Source organism: Chrysochloris asiatica, unplaced genomic scaffold, assembly GCF_000296735.1.
Source record: "Chrysochloris asiatica unplaced genomic scaffold, ChrAsi1.0 scaffold00239, whole genome shotgun sequence".
NCBI lineage: Eukaryota > Metazoa > Chordata > Mammalia > Afrosoricida > Chrysochloridae > Chrysochloris > Chrysochloris asiatica.
This window is the reverse complement of record NW_006408757.1, coordinates 2,514,210-2,532,930: the sequence shown is the minus strand read 5'-3', so window position 1 is coordinate 2,532,930 and position 18,721 is coordinate 2,514,210. Positions and strand designations below refer to the sequence as shown.

General features: G+C 37.7%; 1 protein-coding gene and 1 pseudogene across 2 annotated transcripts in view; one reads left to right on the top strand and one right to left on the bottom strand.

Moving 5' to 3' along the window:
- LOC102824170 (cysteine-rich hydrophobic domain 1 protein-like) overlaps nt 1–17,635 on the bottom strand; it is a 199,250-nt gene extending 181,615 nt beyond the window's left edge. The window contains exons 1-2 of one of the 2 annotated variants that reach the window (XM_006873412.1): nt 17,562–17,614; nt 17,382–17,447 (exon numbers count right to left, since the gene is read on the bottom strand). In XM_006873412.1, the coding sequence (XP_006873474.1) occupies nt 17,382–17,447; nt 17,562–17,614 (119 nt within the window). Of the gene's footprint in view, nt 1–17,381 lie in introns of both variants that reach the window. The other variant, XM_006873411.1, reaches the window with a different exon arrangement.
- Nucleotides 2,917–3,461, top strand: LOC102830158 (annotated as a pseudogene).
- Nucleotides 17,636–18,721: the final 1,086 nt, after the last annotated feature.

Here is an 18,721-nt window from a genome sequence, read left to right as displayed (position 1 = left end):
GTCATCCCACAGCTCTTCTGGTCTTTGGTCTTTAGTGTTTAATTCATCAAATCTGTTCTTCAGATGATCTCTAAATTCAGGAGGGATAAATTCAAGGTCATATTTTGGCTCTCGTAGACTTGTTTTCATTTTCTTCAGCTTCAATTTGAATTTGCATAGGTCTTAGGGTCACTTTAAAGAAATGTGGATGTGAGGTCTTTAGTACAGAATCTAATGTCCTATTAAATCTCTTTGAAACTAGCATATACTCCTTGCTTTTTTTATGCTTATAGCTCCCTTTCAAGGACACAAACTAGTCTTATGTATGAAAACTTTATACTTAACACCTAGTAGCATAAAGATACTATACCATGTATGTTTAAAATGTATTGTAAGACAAAGTCTATGTTTTAAAGTAGTTGAGAAAATGATTCAAAAATTATAAAAAGGCCTTAACTCTATTAAAAAACATTTTATTACTTCTGTTGTTCAGATATAAGTACAAGTAATGAGAACATAATATGCAAATACCCAATCCTTTTAAATCTATGCATAGACACAGGAGTATAGCCAAACTTAAAATAAGATACATGAATCTTTTTATGCCAACTTTCATCCAATGTTTGAGAAATTGATACTCTAGTATTAAACACATATTTGAAATTATGTGCTAACTCAGCAATCAATAACATCACATTTAGTAGAAAAAGAGTTCATTTAAGCAATTATTTAGCGAGTTAAGTAAATATATCACTAGTAAAAAAAAAAAAAAAGAAGCAATTAATTCATTATTCCAAATAGTATATGTTTATTGTTTGTGTAACATAAAAAATCAAAACAGATGGAAGTTTCATTTTCAGAAAGTAGACATGATACATTTTAGAGACCTCTATTCATATATCTTGTCTAAATGCCCTTTAGATGTAAGGCACTGCAGGAACATGCACTGGACTACAAGGTCGGTTTCAGATACATGGTCATTGGTTCAAGCCCACCAGCCACTCCTTGGAAACCCTACATATGGTCACTAGTGAAGCCAGAACCAACTTGATGGCTCTTAACAACAACAATAACCTTGTTTTCAATATTGCTACCATTATAACTTTATCCAACTGCCATTCTTTTACCAGATATCAAATATATGGAGGGTACACACAGATGTATCTCTAAAAATGCACTGAATATTTTCATTATTTTAAAAATTCTAACATTAGAATGAAGATAAATGAAGCACAAAAAAGAAAAACAATAATCAATTAAACCAAAAGTTGATTAATTGAAAAAGAAAATTAATTGAAACTGACAAAATTTGAGCTGAGTGACAAAAAGAGAGTGAAGATGCAAGAGCTAAAATCTGAAATGAAAGTTTCAGATCTTACTTTACACATCCTATAGAAATAAAAAAGATCATAAAAGAATATTATGAGCAATTATATGCTAACAAATTTGATTACTTAAAAGGAATGGAGAAATTCCTAGGGATACATAAACTATACAGACTGTCAAGAAGAAACAGAAAGTCTCAAATGAAAAGCATCAAACTAGAAAAGAAGTAAAACTAGTTCTACTCACAGATTATTCTATATATAGAAAATCCCAAAAAGTCTAAAAGAAAGCCACTAGAACTAATAAATGAATTCAAGAAAGTTGCAGGGTACAAAATCAACATATAAAAATCAAATTGTTTTTCTATATACCAGCAATTAACAAACTGAAAGGTAAATAAGAAAACAATTTCATTTACAATAATATTCAAAGAATAAAATACCTAGGTATAAATTTAACCAAGGAGGTTAACTTGTATACTGAAAACTATAAAACACTGGTAAAATAAATTAAAGGAGTTCTCGGTGTGGCTCCGTAGGATCAGCACTGGACTGTGAACCACAAGGTCGGTAGTTCAAATCCACCAGCTGTTCCTCAGAAACCCTATACAGGGTCATTATGAGTTGAAACCAACTCTACAGCACTTAACAACAACAGTAATAAAGCAAGGTTGGTTTGAACTGCAGGGAAGGTGGTTCAAACTCACCAGCTGCTCAGCAGAAACCCTATACAGGGTCACTATGAGTTGAAACCGACTTGACAGGCTTAACAACTAGATACTAAACTGCTAACTGCAATGTCAGAAATTCAAACCCACCAACTGCTCCTCAGAAACCCTATACATGAGTTAGAACTCTCAACAACAATAAATAAAGCATTCCTTGGATGATGCAAACGTTTAAGTGCTCAGCTACTAATCAAAAGGCTGGCTGTTCAAGTCTACCCAGAGGCACCTCAAAAGAAAGGTCTGCTGGTCTAATTTCTGTAAGGTCAAAACCATTGAAAACTCTGTATCACAGTTCTATTTTAACACACAGGTCAGTATGAGTCACAATCAACTCAATAGCAACTGGTTTATTTATTTTTTTCAAATAAATAAAAATACATTGCATGTTCATAGATATGAAGGCTATGGGGATTATTTTAACTTTACTTACAGTAATTTGGTCTTCATCCTTATTTCCTGGGTTGTTGTTGTTAAGTGCTGTTGATATGGTTTGGACTCACAGCAACCCGAGGTGCAGCTGGCAGGTTTGAACCACCAACCTTGTGGTCAGCAGTCCAGTGCTTATCCTACAGCACCATCTCAGGATTCTTGGAAGGTAACTCTAAACTCTTAGAATTTCCAAAATTAAAGTGTCTTTATCTATAGTCCTCCAGACCATATTTGAAAGTTTAACTAATGAGGTAACTCAGGTCAGGGCTGCCCAGGCCAAAAAAGACTACTTCATGGTATCAGCTGACTTCAGGAGAGGTGGGCTGGCTCATTCAATCATGACTATATAATGAGACCATAGAAAAGGCTCTGGGTATGAAAACTCCATGGGCTTTCTGGTTACTGAAAGATATTAATACAACTCCTGGTTCTTGGCTCCCACTCTGCCATGGGCTTCCAAGGGCAGCTCTAAGCAGCAATCTGAGATTTACTCCTGCAGGATTTCAGCCTCAACCTTTTGGCCAAGTCCTCTGTGCTTTTCTTCGGGAACACCTTCATCATGTCTGCCACCCCCATCTGGCTATAATGGCACATATGGCATATAGATCTTATTCAGTCTGCAGTTCTATATAGTGGGATGACCCTAGTAAGCACTTACTTGGTAGCCTTTGTACACAAGAATGTAAAATTTGTTCTCAAGCACAAAGTAGCACAGAAGAGGGAGGATGCCGTTTTCAAAGAAGTAACTCAGAAACTTTCTGAAGCTGACAATAGAAAGATGTTGCAGAAAGAGAAACATGAAAGAAACTTGTGGAAGAATGAAGTTGCTGATTATGAAGCTACAACATTTTCTACCTTTTATAACAACACCCTGTACCTGTTCTTGGTCATTGTTGCTTCCTTCTTTATACTAAAGAACTTCAACCCCACCATGAACTATATTTCGTCCATCAGTGCCTCATCAGGACTCATTTCCCTTTTGTTAATTGGCTCCAAATAGACACTGGCAGCCCCCTGGACTTTGTAACTATAGGTGGCCTGTGGCATATCAGGGTGGGAGACACAGATGTTTTTGTAGCTAGGAATTTGAGGGTTTAAAAAAACAACAAAATGTCAATCAGTATTTGTGACAGGTTGTTGACATGAAATGATTTGAAAAGGGGAAAAAAAGGTATTAATATAAGTAGGAGGGTAGCACTTCCCTTTTTTGGGACACTGAGAACTCTCCCACACTTCACGTCTTCTTTGTGCTAATCCTGATTTGTATACTTTAAAACAACACTGTAATCGAGAAAGCTTGTACGCCCATCTTCAGCCTAGAACTTTCCCAGTGAAATAGGCTTCTTGTGGAGCCTTTGTAGTGTATAGGGCCTTAGGTGGAATCCTAAACCCTATCCAGAATATTCTGAGGTGAGACATTCTCACTTTCCCACTTGAAAGGACAAGCAGACCAGTCTGGAGCAGCAGGAGGAACAGAAGATCCTTCTTGAAAGAAAGACCAACAGGAAAAATCCAAAACAAAAATGGCAGTCTGATTGGCTACTATAAGAACAAACAAGTTGTTTGCCAGGGAGCCATCAAGGCAATCAATCAAGTCCTTTCATGACAAAGCCCCCTCCAAGGCTGAAACTGAAAGGAAACACAGGAGCAGGCATGTAAGCTTGCTGGCAAACATGTTGGTCTACTGGTGAGTGGAAAAGGGGGAAGGCAGCAATGAAGATATGGGCTGAGTTCGACCACATTCCATAGACTCCTGTAGACCTGGAGATGAAAGAGAGAAGAGGAAGGGGCTGGCCTGAAGTATGGTGAGACCTGGGTACTCCTGAGCCATTGGAATTGGACTTAGCCATGGAGGGCTAGACCTGAGACTGAAGGTTCCAGCTGATATGAAGTGAGGAGAGATGTACAAGAACACCCATACTTGTAGACAGTGTCCATTCGACCTACCTTCAATGGCTTTTTGATCAGAACTCAACTGGAGGAAGATTTATAAAAAAAATTTGTTTTTGAAAGAAACAAGTGTAAATTGCTACAATTTGATGAACTTGACCTATACTTACGAATGTAGTACCTTAAAATACCAACCGAGAGGGAAGGAGTCTTCACATCAAATATCAATCTTATCTCCTCTGTATACAGGGTTGATATGGATGGACAACTTAGACATTGGCTACCTAAAAGGGGGGTGGGGGCTATAAAAGCACAAAGTGACTGGCTTATAAGTTTTCAAGAGGGAGTTTAGTTTCAGAGAGTGTGGAGGAAGACAGAATCTCCACTGATTAATTTTCATCTTTTCTAAACTGGTCTGGTGAAAGGAGATGGGGATAAGATTATTATGATTCAACAGTAATTGTCATAATGAGTAATTGTGATTGTCACAATTGTAAAGGTAGAAGTTTTGTAACAAAAAGCAGGGAGTAGTTAATCTTACAGTCCAGGAACAGAGGACTCTAGGACCATCAAGGGTTGGTTGGTTGGTTATGTGCCACGGAGTTGGTTCCTACTCATAGCAACCCTGTACAGGGTTTCCGAGACTGTAAATCTTTACAGGAACAGAAAGCCTCATCTTTCTCCCGAGGAACAGCTGGTAGTTTCAAACTGCTGACCTTGTGGTTCACAGCCTGATTCAAGGGAGAAGAGCACAAGTGGAATGTGGGACCCTATCCAGAGAAGCAGCACACCAGAGATGGAGGCAGAGATGATGACATGGAGAGATAGAGCATCTGAGGACTCTAGACTCATGGAAAGAGAAAGGCTGTGTGTTGGTGGCCAGGAGGCAGGCTTTGATGCAATGTGACCTTTGGTTGTTTAAATGATTATATATTCCTGAGTATTTTTGTGTATACTCCCTCCCTACCCCCCCAAAAAAAACCACAACAGAGGGAATAGAGGCAAATAATGTTGAATAATGGTGCATGGAGGGGATTGTAATAATTGAAATGAAATGAGCGTAAAACTGATGTTCTCCCATGTAAACTATCACTCAATTCACAATAAAAATTTAATATACAAAAAAAAGACCACACTTGGTAATCCTAAAGTATAGCATTTTCCGAGTTCTATGTAAATTATCAAACCTAATGGGATTAACAGATCAGAAGGGAAGGTGCAATCTGAAGTATGTCCTTTAACTTGTGAGGGCTAAGTTAGCTCTAGGTGGTTAGGGTCAGAGGAAGAATTGCTATATGTGCAACTTGTATTGAAACAGAAGTGGTAAAGAAGTGAAAAATGAGAACTTTTACCTATGCTGATTATTATCATGACAAAGGCTGAATATTATTAAGATGTCAATACTATCCAACTGATTTACAGATTCAATGCAATTTCTGTCAATATTCCAACAGTCTTTTTTTGTCTTAGAAATGGAAAACACAACCCTTAAATTTAGATGAAATCACACGAGGCCCTGAATGGTCAAAACAGTCTTGAAAAAGAAGAACTAGGAAGACTCACACTTCCTCCTTTCAAAGCATACTACAAAGCTTCAATAATCAAAACAGTATGATAGGAACCCTCATATATCATTAATGGGAATGTAAAATGGTACAGCCACTGTGGAAATCTGTTTGGTTGTTTCTCAAAAAGTTGAACATAGAACTACCATGAGACCAAGTAATTCCAACCACAGGTATATACCCAGAAGTACACCAACGTTCTTCATGGCATTTTCCACAATAGTCAAAAGGTGGAAACAGCCAAAATTTCTACCAACAGACAAATGGATAAACAAAATTCAGTATACAGAGAAATCAAGTCTCGATGCATGTTACAACATGGATTGACCTTGAAAACATCTTGTTGAGTGAAATAAGTCAGTTGAAAAAGGACAAATACTGTATGAACTTATAGGAAATAAGCAAATATAAAGATACCACTATATATGCATAAAGGCACTCTGGTGGCACTATAAGATAAGCACATCCAAGTTGGCAGTCTGAAGGACTGCAAATCATGAGGTCGAATATATAAAGAACTCCTAGAACTCAACAACCCAATCAACAAATGGGCAAAGGACTTCAATAGATATTTATCTGAAGAAGATATACAAATGGTCATTATATACAGAAAAAAGATACTCAATATCATTAGTCATTGTTAAGTGCCGTTGAGTGAGTTCTGACTCATAGTGATCCTATATAGGGTTTCCAAGGAGTGGCTAGTGAGTTTGAACCACCAATCTTACAGTTACAACTGACCTTGAAAATCAAGTGCTTATCCTATGGCACTACATAAATCATAGCCACAATGAGATACCATTTCACAATCACAAGAATTACAATGTTTTTTAATGAAAATAACTAGTGTGGGCATGAATGTGAAGAAATTAGAACTTTCATCCATTCCTGGTGGAAATGTAAAATAATACAGCCATTGTGGAAAATGGTTTGGTTGTTCCTGTACAAGTGAAAAAGAATTGCCATTATGACCCAGAATTCCACTCCCGGATAGACTTGAAAGTACACCAATGTTCACTGCAGCATTATTCACAATAACCAAATGGTGGAAACAAGTCAATAGATGAATGGATAAATAAAATGTGGTGAATACATACAATGGAATATTATTTCACCATAAAAATAAATTTCTAATACTACTAACCACAAGATTGGTTGTTCAAACACACCAACCACTCCTTGGAAACCCTATACAAGGTCACTAAGAGTCAGAATTGACTCAAAGGCACTTAATAACAACAACAATACACCTTATGGCATGGATGAATCTTGAAAACATTACTCTAAGTCAAACAAGTCAGATACAAAGAGCCAAACATTGTATGATCCAATATAGATGAGATATCTAGAGTAGTTAATAATATCTAGAGTAGACAAATGCTTAGAGATAGAAATTAGTGGTTACTATGGGCTGGGATCGCAGGTTCAAGCTCACCAGCTGCTCCTCAAAAACCCTATACAGGGTTGCTATGGGTTGGAACCTACTTGATGGCAACAACAACATGGGCTGGGAAGTGAAAGGAATGGGAGTTATTGCTTAATGAGTATAGGGTTTCTTTCTTTCTTTTTAGAAAGCCAATGCCAAGTCTTTACATTTTGTTTTGTTTTTGTTTTTTTATATATTTATGACCTGCGTGATAGTTTACATGGGAGAACATTGACTTTACACCAACGTTTCATTGCAGTGATTACAGTTTCCTCCGTGCATCACCATTCCCTCTGTTTTGTTTGTTTATTTTTTGGGGAGGTGTACAGAAAACACTCAGGAATATACAATAATTTAAACAAGAAAAGGGAACATTCTGCAAGTCGGCCTCCTGGCCACCAGGATTCAGTTCCTCTCTTTCCAAATGTCTAGAGTTCTCTGCTGCTCCCTCTCTCCATGTCTTCATCTCTGGTGTCACTGCTTCTCTGGATAGGGTCCCATTCCACTTGTGCTCTTCTCCCTTGATGGTCCTAGGGTCCTCTGTTTCTGGACTGTAAGATTAAATACTCCCCTGTTCTTGCTACAAAACTTGTACCTTTACAGTTGTGACAGTTGCAATTAATCATGACAACAATTACTCACTAATGAATCATAAGAATCTTATTCCCATCTCCTTTCACCAGACCCATCTAAACAAGATGAAAACTATTCAGTGGGGACTCCACCTTCCCCTGCACATTCTGAAACTAAATTCCCTCTTGAAAACTTGTAAGCCTCTCACTTCATGCCTTTATCACCCCCTCATTTTAGGTAGCCAATGTCTAAGTAGTGGTTATGAATCGGGCTGGGAACCGCAAGGTCAGCAGTTCGAAACTACCAGCTGTTCCGAGTGAGAAAGATGAGGCTTTCCGCTCCCGTAAAGATTTACAGCCTCAGAAACCCTGTACAGGGTCGCTATGAGTCAGAACCGACTCCACGGCACATAACAACAACAACAAATGTCTAAGTTGTCTGTCCCTATCTATCCTGTATACAGAAGAGACAGGGTTAATACTTGATGTGAAGACTCCTTCCCTCTCAGTTGGTATTTTGAGCTACTACATCCATAAGTATATGTCAAGTTCATCAAATTGTAGCAATTTACACTCGTAGGGTTTCTTTTTGAGGCACTGAAAGAGTTTTGGAAACCAATAGTGGTTGTGCAGCATTGTGCATGTAATTAATGCCACTGGATTGTAAACTTAAAAATGGTCAAAATAGCTCATTTTATGTTGTATACATTTTACTACAATGAAAAAATTCCTAATTTTGCTATTGTTCTCTTATCTCCAAACAAATGAATTTTTGTAGTTTCTGTTTTGCTAATAGCCCTTCCTTTCTTAACCACTTGATTTTTTATTCTGACAGTTAACAGAACATAATCTCATAAAGTTCAGTTTATCTTATTCATTATTCATTGCCAAATTCCATGTCTTCTTTTCAGAATTTTTCTCCCCAGCTTTGCTCGCAGTTTGTGACACTGTCAATCAATCCCTTTCTAATACTCTCCCATTCTTCCATTTCCTCTCCTGAACAATTTTGACTTTATACAAAATTTAGCTTTTAGCTATCTGCTTCTTTTCCAAAGGGAACTTAGACAGTCCATGGACATTTATAGCATTGGCACTCATTTCTAGTCAGGTGACCTCTAGTTCTATGTTCTCTAAAGTCCTTTACCTATAACTGCACACTGAGAATTTCCACTTGCATAGTTTGCCATAAAAGAATACTACCTAAGTGAAACATGTCTAAATTTAAATGTTATCATTTTCTAGAAACCGGTTCCCCATTTGAAATTCTGTCATTAGCATCATTAATCCTTAATTTAACCTAGATCTTAGTAGTATTTCTACACCTTTCCTCTCCTATTTTTGTACCCACCCTATAACCAGATGGAGTCCTGGTGTGGCACTGTGGGATAAAACACTGGGCTGCAAGGTTGGTTTGAAGCACAAGATCAGAGGTTCAAACTCACCAGCTGCTCCTTTGAAACCCTATATAGGGAAGCTTTGGGTCAGAACAAACTCAATGGCACTTACTAACAACAACTATAACCAGATGGTTCTTAAGTCCTAATATTTCTTCCCTGAATTCATTCTCATAATGATTCCTTTTTCTCCATTTTCACTGTTATGTTCATTCTTGTCTTTGCTCATGTAGTTCCTGTTGCCTCCTTTAAGTTTAAATCCTATGTAGCCTTCAAGATACAATTCAAATTCTAACCCCCTCTGTTATGCCTGGAATGCCTCAGCCTCAAGAATTGCTTCTTTCTCTAAACACACAATCACTTATAATATGTACTATATAATTCAACAGTTAATAATAGAGTGCATTTTATTCCTGGCTGTTCATCCATACCAATATTTTAAAGTAAAAATTAATGATGATTTAGTTTCTATATATTCTTCACAGTTCTTACCCTAGTGTTCAAGTTCTGAAGAAATACTTGCTATATTCAGGTTATTAATTTTCTTCTCTAATATAAACATATAGGGTTCCTTTTCTAATATAAAGCTTGCATTAGAAATTGTAAGAAAAACATCTTGTTTCTTAATATACTCCTCTATGACCCTACAATAGTCACTTAAAAAGCATGAAGAAAGGCAAACAAGGCCCAATCCTATATCATTATTTTGGTTAGTAAGCAGTAGCAATTCAGTTGGGTTTCTTCCCTTAACTTCCTTCTTTAGCATCTCAACACATTTTAAACAAAAAAGCTAAACTCAAAAAAACCTAACATAAAACATTTCACTTAATAGCTATGAAGGTAAGTCAAAAAGTATTGCTACAAAATCATAGAAACCTTTATTAAACACAAATATCAAAATGTGAAACGATTCTCAATATATCCTCCATCTAGGTCTATACACTTCTGAAGGCAACATTACCATTTCTCTGACTTTTCCCTGAAGGATTCTACGTTCTTTGGTTTACACCACATAAAAATGACTGTTGTGGTATCCTCAAGTGACTCAAACTGTGTGCTTTTGAAACGTTCTTTGAGTTTGAGGAACAAAAAGAAGTCTGAAGAGGCAAGATCAGAGCTATAGGGTCGATGGAATAATGTTTCCCAATGGATTTCTCAGAAGACAGCCCTTGCTTCCCTCAAAGAATGAGCAGGTACATGACCATGATGGAAGGAAAAAATTCCTTCTTGGCGCAACTTTCTAGGTCTTTTTTCCATCAATGCAGTTTTCAATCGTCTTATCGTCTTAAAACTTAATAAACCCTTGTGATTGTCCTGTGTTCTTTGAGAAAATCTAGCAAGATTACCTGTTTGGAATCTCAAAAAGCAATCACCATAACCTTCTGAGGAGCTGTTTTGATTGGACATTTTTTTAAAGGCACCCTGATGAGACTAATACAAGTGTATTACTGAGAGAACTTGTCTGCAGCCATCAACTGATTGCAGAGACATGTTTAAACACATTTTGTTTGGAATAAACCCGTGCAGGTATGAACTGGAACCCTACTGGCAATACTTTTTGACTTACCCTCATACTAGGAATATGTTGAAATGGCTACTGCTGAATAAACACCACGGCTCTGTTTCATAAAACAAAAACAAAAACAAAACAGTAAGTTATGAACTGTAAGTCCACAGAGATTATAAAAGCTCATCTATTCATGATTGATCACTGAGAAGATGTTACTCAACATACAGAGCTCTTCAGCATTAGACAAACTTAGAAACTGTTCATACTGTCATTTATCAGCTTCATTAAATATAGAATCTAATATGTGTTTGCAGAAAACCAAGCTGGTGGTTCTCATGGATTATATGAGCATTTTATTCATCAAATGTCATCAGTGCCCAAGTTATAAAGAACATTTCTTTGGAGTACAGGGAATTTGAGGAAAAGAAGGCTGGATCTTCTTTGTTTTCTTTCCCTCCCGAAACCCTCAGTGTTTCATCTTTTGAGAATGGCTACATACACATCAACCTTTCAAAACTTCACACAAATTAAAGTGCATGTACTCAGATTTCCTATGACTATACTAACAGATGAAAGTGTAGCAAAATTCTGCCAATAAGGAAAGTTATTTCATTATAAAACTAACACTGATTTTGATGCAGCATACTGAATTATGTTTATTATATTAAGGAAAAGGCAAGTCTAGGGCATGCAATTCAAAAAAATTTTGTTGTTGTTGTTCCAGTTAAATTTCTTTAGTCTTTACATGGAAATAATCATATCTTACACCACACTATATACAAGGAGCTCTGGTAGTGTAGTGGTTACGAATCGGGCTGCGAACCACAAGGTCAGCAGTTCGAAACTACCAGCTGCTCCGCGGGAGAAAGATGAGGTTTTCTGCTCCCATAAAGATTTACAGCCTCGGAAACCCTGCTCAGGGTCGCTATCGGTCAGAACCGACTCGACGGCACTTAACAACAACAACAACAACACTATACAATGACACCTTACTATAGCTTCATCATTCTTAAAGCCTAAAAATCTTTAAAAATATCCACCTTATATAAATACAACTTAAGAATGCAGTATGGTAATTTTTCAGCCAACTGTTCAGAGAAAAAGTATTCTTCTCCCTGATTTGTGAAATATTATCATTTGAAATGCTCTCTAAATTTTTACAGAAATACATGGTTTAGCAAATTTGGCCTTCTCTTTCAATTCTATATCTTATGACTTCAGCTTTTCTATGTTAACTGTAATGTGCTAATTGTATAAGTCCCTAATCATTGGTAGCTGGAGTCTTGGTGTGGCGCTGTGGGTTAATGTGCCAGACTGCAAAGCCATTTGAACTACAAGGTTTGTGGTTCAAGCTTACCAGTTGCTCCTCTGAAACCCTATACAGGGTCACTATGGGTCGGAACTGACTCGATGGTACTTAACAACAACAACAACAACAAACATTGGTAACTTACCATATATGATAACTGCTACACAGACTACTATCATGGACAAATAAATACCTACATATTTTAAATAATACAAAAAGTTTGATCATTTGCATAAACAAGAAACAAAATCCCATGAAATACAATTTTCCTTATATTTCTATATACTGGGTCTAAATATTTATCCCTCCCCTCTCAAAAAAAAAAAAAAAAACCATGAAAAGTGGTAGATACTAAGTTATATCATTCGTACATATAAGTATTTCTGAAACACTTTATATTTCCAAGAAACATTTCATTATTTCTGTCTCTGTAACCTAAAATTCATGGTAGTTAATTTTTTTTTCACATTTCTTTTTCAATGTGAAAAAGACCTTAAAACAAATACATGATCATTTTCTCAGAAACAGAATTACAATTTGAATTCTGTAAGGTGTATAATTAGTGTGATTATATTATTCATTTAAGAAATTGTTGTGGAGAATTGCATGCTGAAATATTAATATTGTGTTAAATAATTTAGAAATACAAATATTAAGATGATAGAAGTAGACAAGAGTATTCTGTAATATTGGGACTAGCTTAATAAAGATTTCAGAGGTAAGGCCATCACAAGGACTGCTGATAATATTATATCACTATACATCTATGCTCAGAAGCAAGTACTCTGCACAGTATGATTCGAATAACTTGCACTTTTTGAGGGCTTGTAATCTTGGTGTGGTACTGTGGGTTACTGTGCTGGACTACAAATTCAGCTTGGACCGCAAAGTCAGTGGTTCAAGCTCACCAGCTGCCCCTTGGGAACCCTATACAGTGTCACAATGTGTCAGAACCAACTCAACGACACTTAACAGCAACAATATAATTTGCATTATGGTATATATGAACTGACTCAATGGCACTTCACAACAGCAACAAACGGTATACATGGAGTCCTGGTGCTGTATGTAGAGTACTGAACTGCTAACCACAAAGTTCAAACCCACCAGCTGCTCCTCAGAAACTCTATATAGATAGCTATGAGTTGGAACTGACTCGACAGCACATAACAACAACAACATCATGGTGGACATAAGGAGTCCAGGTGGCACAGCATGATAAGCACTGGACTGATAACTGCAAGGTGAGAAGTTCAAAGCCATCAGCTGCTCATGGGAGAAAAATGAAACTGTCTGCTTCAGTAAAGATTTACAGTCATGGAAACTATGAGTCAGAATTGACTTGATGGCAGTGAGTTTAGTTTTTGAATGATGGATATAGTGTGACTAGAGTAAACCAACAGTCATACAACTCAGTTTAATGAGTTGTCTACATCCTGTCAGGCACTATGCTAGGTTCTGAGGATTCAGCGGGAGCCAGACATTGTTTCTGCCACTGCAGGATACAGTTTAGTGGGAGAAGAGAAAAATGTGCAGGGGGTAATGACATGTAGACAGTTGGGTAGAGGTAGGGAGGTAGTAACACACTAGACAGAAGCCCTGGCTTGAGCAGACACAACAAGACGAGAAACAGTATACTATAAGCAAAGAAATACAAGCAATAAGCATAATAGCAGTTTAGGCTGATATATAGACATGGTCAAGTTCATAACAAACATCATCTTATGGACCAGACTCTATCCTGGAGGTGGACAAGAAAGTTACAGAATAATATTTATCAGAGAAGTGGTTTGGTTAGATCTGCATTTTTAATGTCTCAGTCTAGCAGCAGGCTAGAAGACGGATGTGAGGGTGACAAGGAGAAAGGCAGGATAACTAGTTCAGCTGGTGAAAAGAAAGCAATGGTATGGAGGAAGAGAAGAAATATTTAGGTCATAAAGTGTTAATGGACTCATGTGGTGCTGTGGGTTGATGCGCTGGACTGCAAGGTCGGTTTAAATCACAAGGTAGGCAGTTCAAGATCAGAAGTGACTCCGCGGAAACAGGGTCGCAATGAGTTGGAACTCACTCACCAGCAAGGAACAACAACACACCATATTGCTAATATTTGCTTACCTGTGGAAAGTAAGTGGGGAAAAAGAAACCAAGAATGGGTAATGGGAAAGGTAGAGGTGCATTCAACTGAATTTGTAGAATGCAAAGATGTCAATTGATTTAGCAACTAGAAGGTGGTATTATTGTTAAGTGCTGTCAAATCAGTTCCACATTTTGACCCTGTATAGGATTTCTAAGAGCAGTTGGTAGGTTTGTACCTTGTAGTAATGGTGATCTTAATGAGTTCAGTCCCCCTGTAGTTGTGGTAGCAGAATCCAGAGGGGTGAAAAGGAAGCAGACATGGTGAATATAGATTATGAAATTTGGAGAAGGAAAGAAGAAAGATTAGATATGGGTCAAGGAAGGCCTTTTTGTTTGTTTTTGTTGTTTGTTTGTTTTTAAAGAATGAAAGAGATTCTGAACATGGTTACAGAGGGAGCCATCTGAGAAGCAATATTAGGGAGAAAAGGGCTTCCAGGTGATCAATACTAGGGAGAAGGTGGGAAACGAAGAGCATGGAAGGCATAAATGGAGTGGTATGCTTTGAACAAGTGGGGAAACTCCTTGAACTCTCAGGCTGGAGGAAGTAGACACAAGAACTCAGACCTAATTAAGATCCACTGTGGGCTTTTTAGATAGAAAATGATATGATTCAATCGTGTTTTAAGAAAATTAGTTTGGCTCAAGCATGCAGGATGTATTGGATTGGGGAGAGGCTGCAGTGATAATAATTTAAGCAGGAGATGATGAAAACTCAAACTAGTGTAGGAAGGACTACAAAAGATGAAAAAATAAGCTACATTTCAAAAGGCAAGATGACATAATTCTGGGATAAACTAGCATAGGACAATTCAAGGAGAAGAAAGAGTGAAAATGACTCAAGAATTTTAAATATTAACCTGGGAGATTAAAATGGTGGTATTAGAAATGGGGCAACTGGAAAGCAAAACCAATGCAGAGTGGTAGAAATGTTGGGTTTAAAATAAATGTATTTGGGGTGATGGCCCTTAAATTTTAAACTTTTAAAAGAAACAAAATCTTCTATAGGATAGAAGACTATACAGAAGATGGCAAAATTTAAGTATGGGTAAGAATAAATATTTCACTGTGATAAGGCATATATACCAGTAATTTAGGGCAACTCTAATACTTCCACACCAGAGAAAACTTAAACTGAAATTGATATTTTAAGTATATCAGGGTAAGATTAAATATTTTCTACAAATTTTATTTTACTGGCTAGAACTAAGGCTTTACTGCCATAGGAAGACCAGACACAGTAAAACATTATCCTAAACCTTTAATTTTGTTTTCAAATTCCAGATATTGTACATTAAAAATGTGTTTTCCAGGTGACAGATGTATACAACACAATCAAACTCTGTGCATTGGTCTGTGATTCACTACTATGCAGGTTCTGGCTTCAGTCAATACCAACTATTACAATTAGCACCACTACTTCACACTACTAATTCCTGATATTTTTAAGCTGGGAGAGATTTTACACCTATCACAGGGGCTTGAGCATGGCAAGTGTCAGTGTTTTGTTTTTAATGATTAGGTTGGTTAAGTACTTCACAATGTTTATGTGACAAGTGTGAACCACAATTAAGTTTCAGGGAACTTAAATTGTTTCCTTGCTCCTTCTTCATTGTCTGAATTTTAGAAAATAATTAGGGGACTAAGAGATGTTGGGAGTATAAAATTATGAACTGGAATAAGAAGCTTTTTTCTGTTCAACTATGTGGAATAATCTACATGAATGCTTTCTGAATGCCAGTAACTTATGGTGCCAGAATCATAATTAGTTTGAGTAACAAATAGTCTCCCTAGTAACAAAAAGAATGGAAGCAAAACAATTTAGAAATCTGTTATCTAAATGTTGTATGCTATCCGCAAAATTCTTGAACAAAGGAAAATTTTGTTAAAATTGCCTAATCAAAAAGACGGCCTAAATGTCTCCCAAAACCCTTTCATAATTCCTAAATTTTTGTTAATACATTTCATGCAAAGATAACAAAAGTACATAACAATCAAATCTTCCACATTAAAATTAATAGCCAACATAGTGAGGGGAGTGGTGCTATACAACTATATATTATATAGTTCAATATAATATGAATGCAAAATTAGAGGCAGCATGATTTGATGAGGAAAAAGGCGTATTTTGAAATGCAGTACAAAACAGCATGGCTGAGCAAATAAATTTGACACAATACTCCTCAAACTTCCAAGTATTTACAGTTCAAGCACATAACAAATGAAGAAGCAAGACATTTTTGTTTTGCAATTATGTTACGAAGTTCTTCTCCCTTTTATTCTATCAAATACGATCCAAGATTTCAATTTAAATAAACAAAATCCTGGATAAGTTTTCAAGAAATCATCCTCAGCTCAAAGGGGTCTACTTTCCATCCCTATTAAATGATTTGATACTTATGCCTATAAAATTCACTTGAGGTATCTTAGAATTATTTCACAAATGGAAAGTCCTTAGGGACCATTTACTCCAAACCTCTCATGTACAGATGGAACAATCTAGGTTTAGAAATGAGAAGTAACCTGACCAAGGTCACGGGGACATTAAGAAGCAATGCTGGAACTAACATTCAAGAGACCTGACTCCCCTCTTAAACTGAACATCTAATGGAGCATGTTTAAGAAATGTCATAGTGTTGGGTGATCAACACAAAGGATTATTGTACTCATTAGTATTAGGCAGAAATGATGGGTAAATATGGGTGGATATACTATATTATTCACAAGATACACCATGCTTCTCTTTTATGTCTTGTCACATGTCACAGCAGTCACCATGTTCCACTAGACAGCAATTTTAACATCACAGAACCCTCTTGTGCATACTGCAGTTTAAAGACCATTCACTTGCCAGGATACATTTTTTAAAAAAAGAAGGAGATTCATCCAAAGCTCGCAAACTTCTAACTTTCCAGTCTTACCGCTCTGGTGGGCACATCAATTTAACACTTTCCTCACTACCTTTTCCACTTATCCCCTGGATTTCACCATTCAGACTAGGTATCCTTACCTAGCTGTACGCCTCAGCCTGACCTCCCCCGCTACACAGGCCCCTCTATCACCTAGTTTCTCTGTCCGCAAATCTCTGTCTTTCTGAACCCCATGGCCTTCTCTCGCTTACACAGTGATGTGGCCGGCGCCGCGAACCAAAACAGGGTCTGGGGCATATCTTCGCAGATGCTCCTCGCTCACTACCCGAGGCGGAGGTAGCGCTTCCTCCTCCTCTTCCTCCTCCTCCTCATCTTCCTCTTCGTCGTCGTCGGGGCCAGACACCGACGACGACGATGGCGACGACGACGACGTTGCCGCTTCTTCCTCCTCCTCCAGTTCTGAGATAGTGTCGAACTCCGCCATGTTGGGCAGCAGGATGCTCATCACGTGACCTCGAGATCGCCGCCACCCTCTAGAATAAGAGTTTGAACCTGCTGAGGAGGGGAACAAAATGAAAGGCAAGGGAAGGGGGTAAGAACAGGATTTGAGGAAACGCGCCTGCGTGTTGGGGAGACACGCAGAGGGTAGTCCACTGGAGGCGGGGGAACCGGGGGAGAAGAGCAAATTCACTGTACGCTTGCGCAGCTCTTAGAGGCTTGGATCGTTAGAGGTGGACTCCAGAGACTTACTGAATGAAGTCCAGTCTGCCGAATGCTGATCTTAATACTGCTCTGTCTTAATACTGCTCTTTGTGCTTCTGGAGACCTGTCTTCGAATTTTAGTTTCTGTTGATTAACTGTGGCGCAAGGTCGATTTGAACCGCAAGTCGGCAATTCAAACTCACTAGCAGCTCCTCAGAAACGTGTACAGGGTCGCTATGAGTTGTACGGACTCGACGCCACTTAACAACAACAAAAACAGTATTACCCTAGAGAACCCTAGTCATGCAGTGTGAAAACGCTGGACTCCCAAGCAGGAGGTGGGCGATTGAAATCAACCAGCGGCTCCACTGGAGAAAGATGTGCTTCCATAAATATTTACAGCTTTGGAAACCCTATGGGACAGTCCTACTCTGTCCTGTAGGGTCGCTCTGAGTCGGATCCACTCTCAAGGACAGTGGGTTTGGGTTTATTATTACTCTAGTGCAGGTGGGTGAGGGAAAGTATATTTCATAAAAATGAAATAGAAATTTTGCCCAACATAAGTACCTCGAAATTGCCTTTGTACCTGAATTTTTATACCTATTCCTCACATTTGTCCAGCATTATGTACTGGTGTAGAGCTGTAGTGTGACACTGGACGGCAAGGTCGATTTGAACCACAAGGTCAGCAGTTCAAACTCACCAGCGACTCCTTGGAAACCCTATACGGGGTTTCTATGACTGGATGACACTTAACAACAACAACATAGTTTAAAATACTATTGCATCAGAATTTTGCCATGACCCTAGTAAGCAGGATAAGTATTTTTATTAACACTTTACTGAAGAGAAACTTTCTATTACTGCATCTATGCAACATTTATGGAGA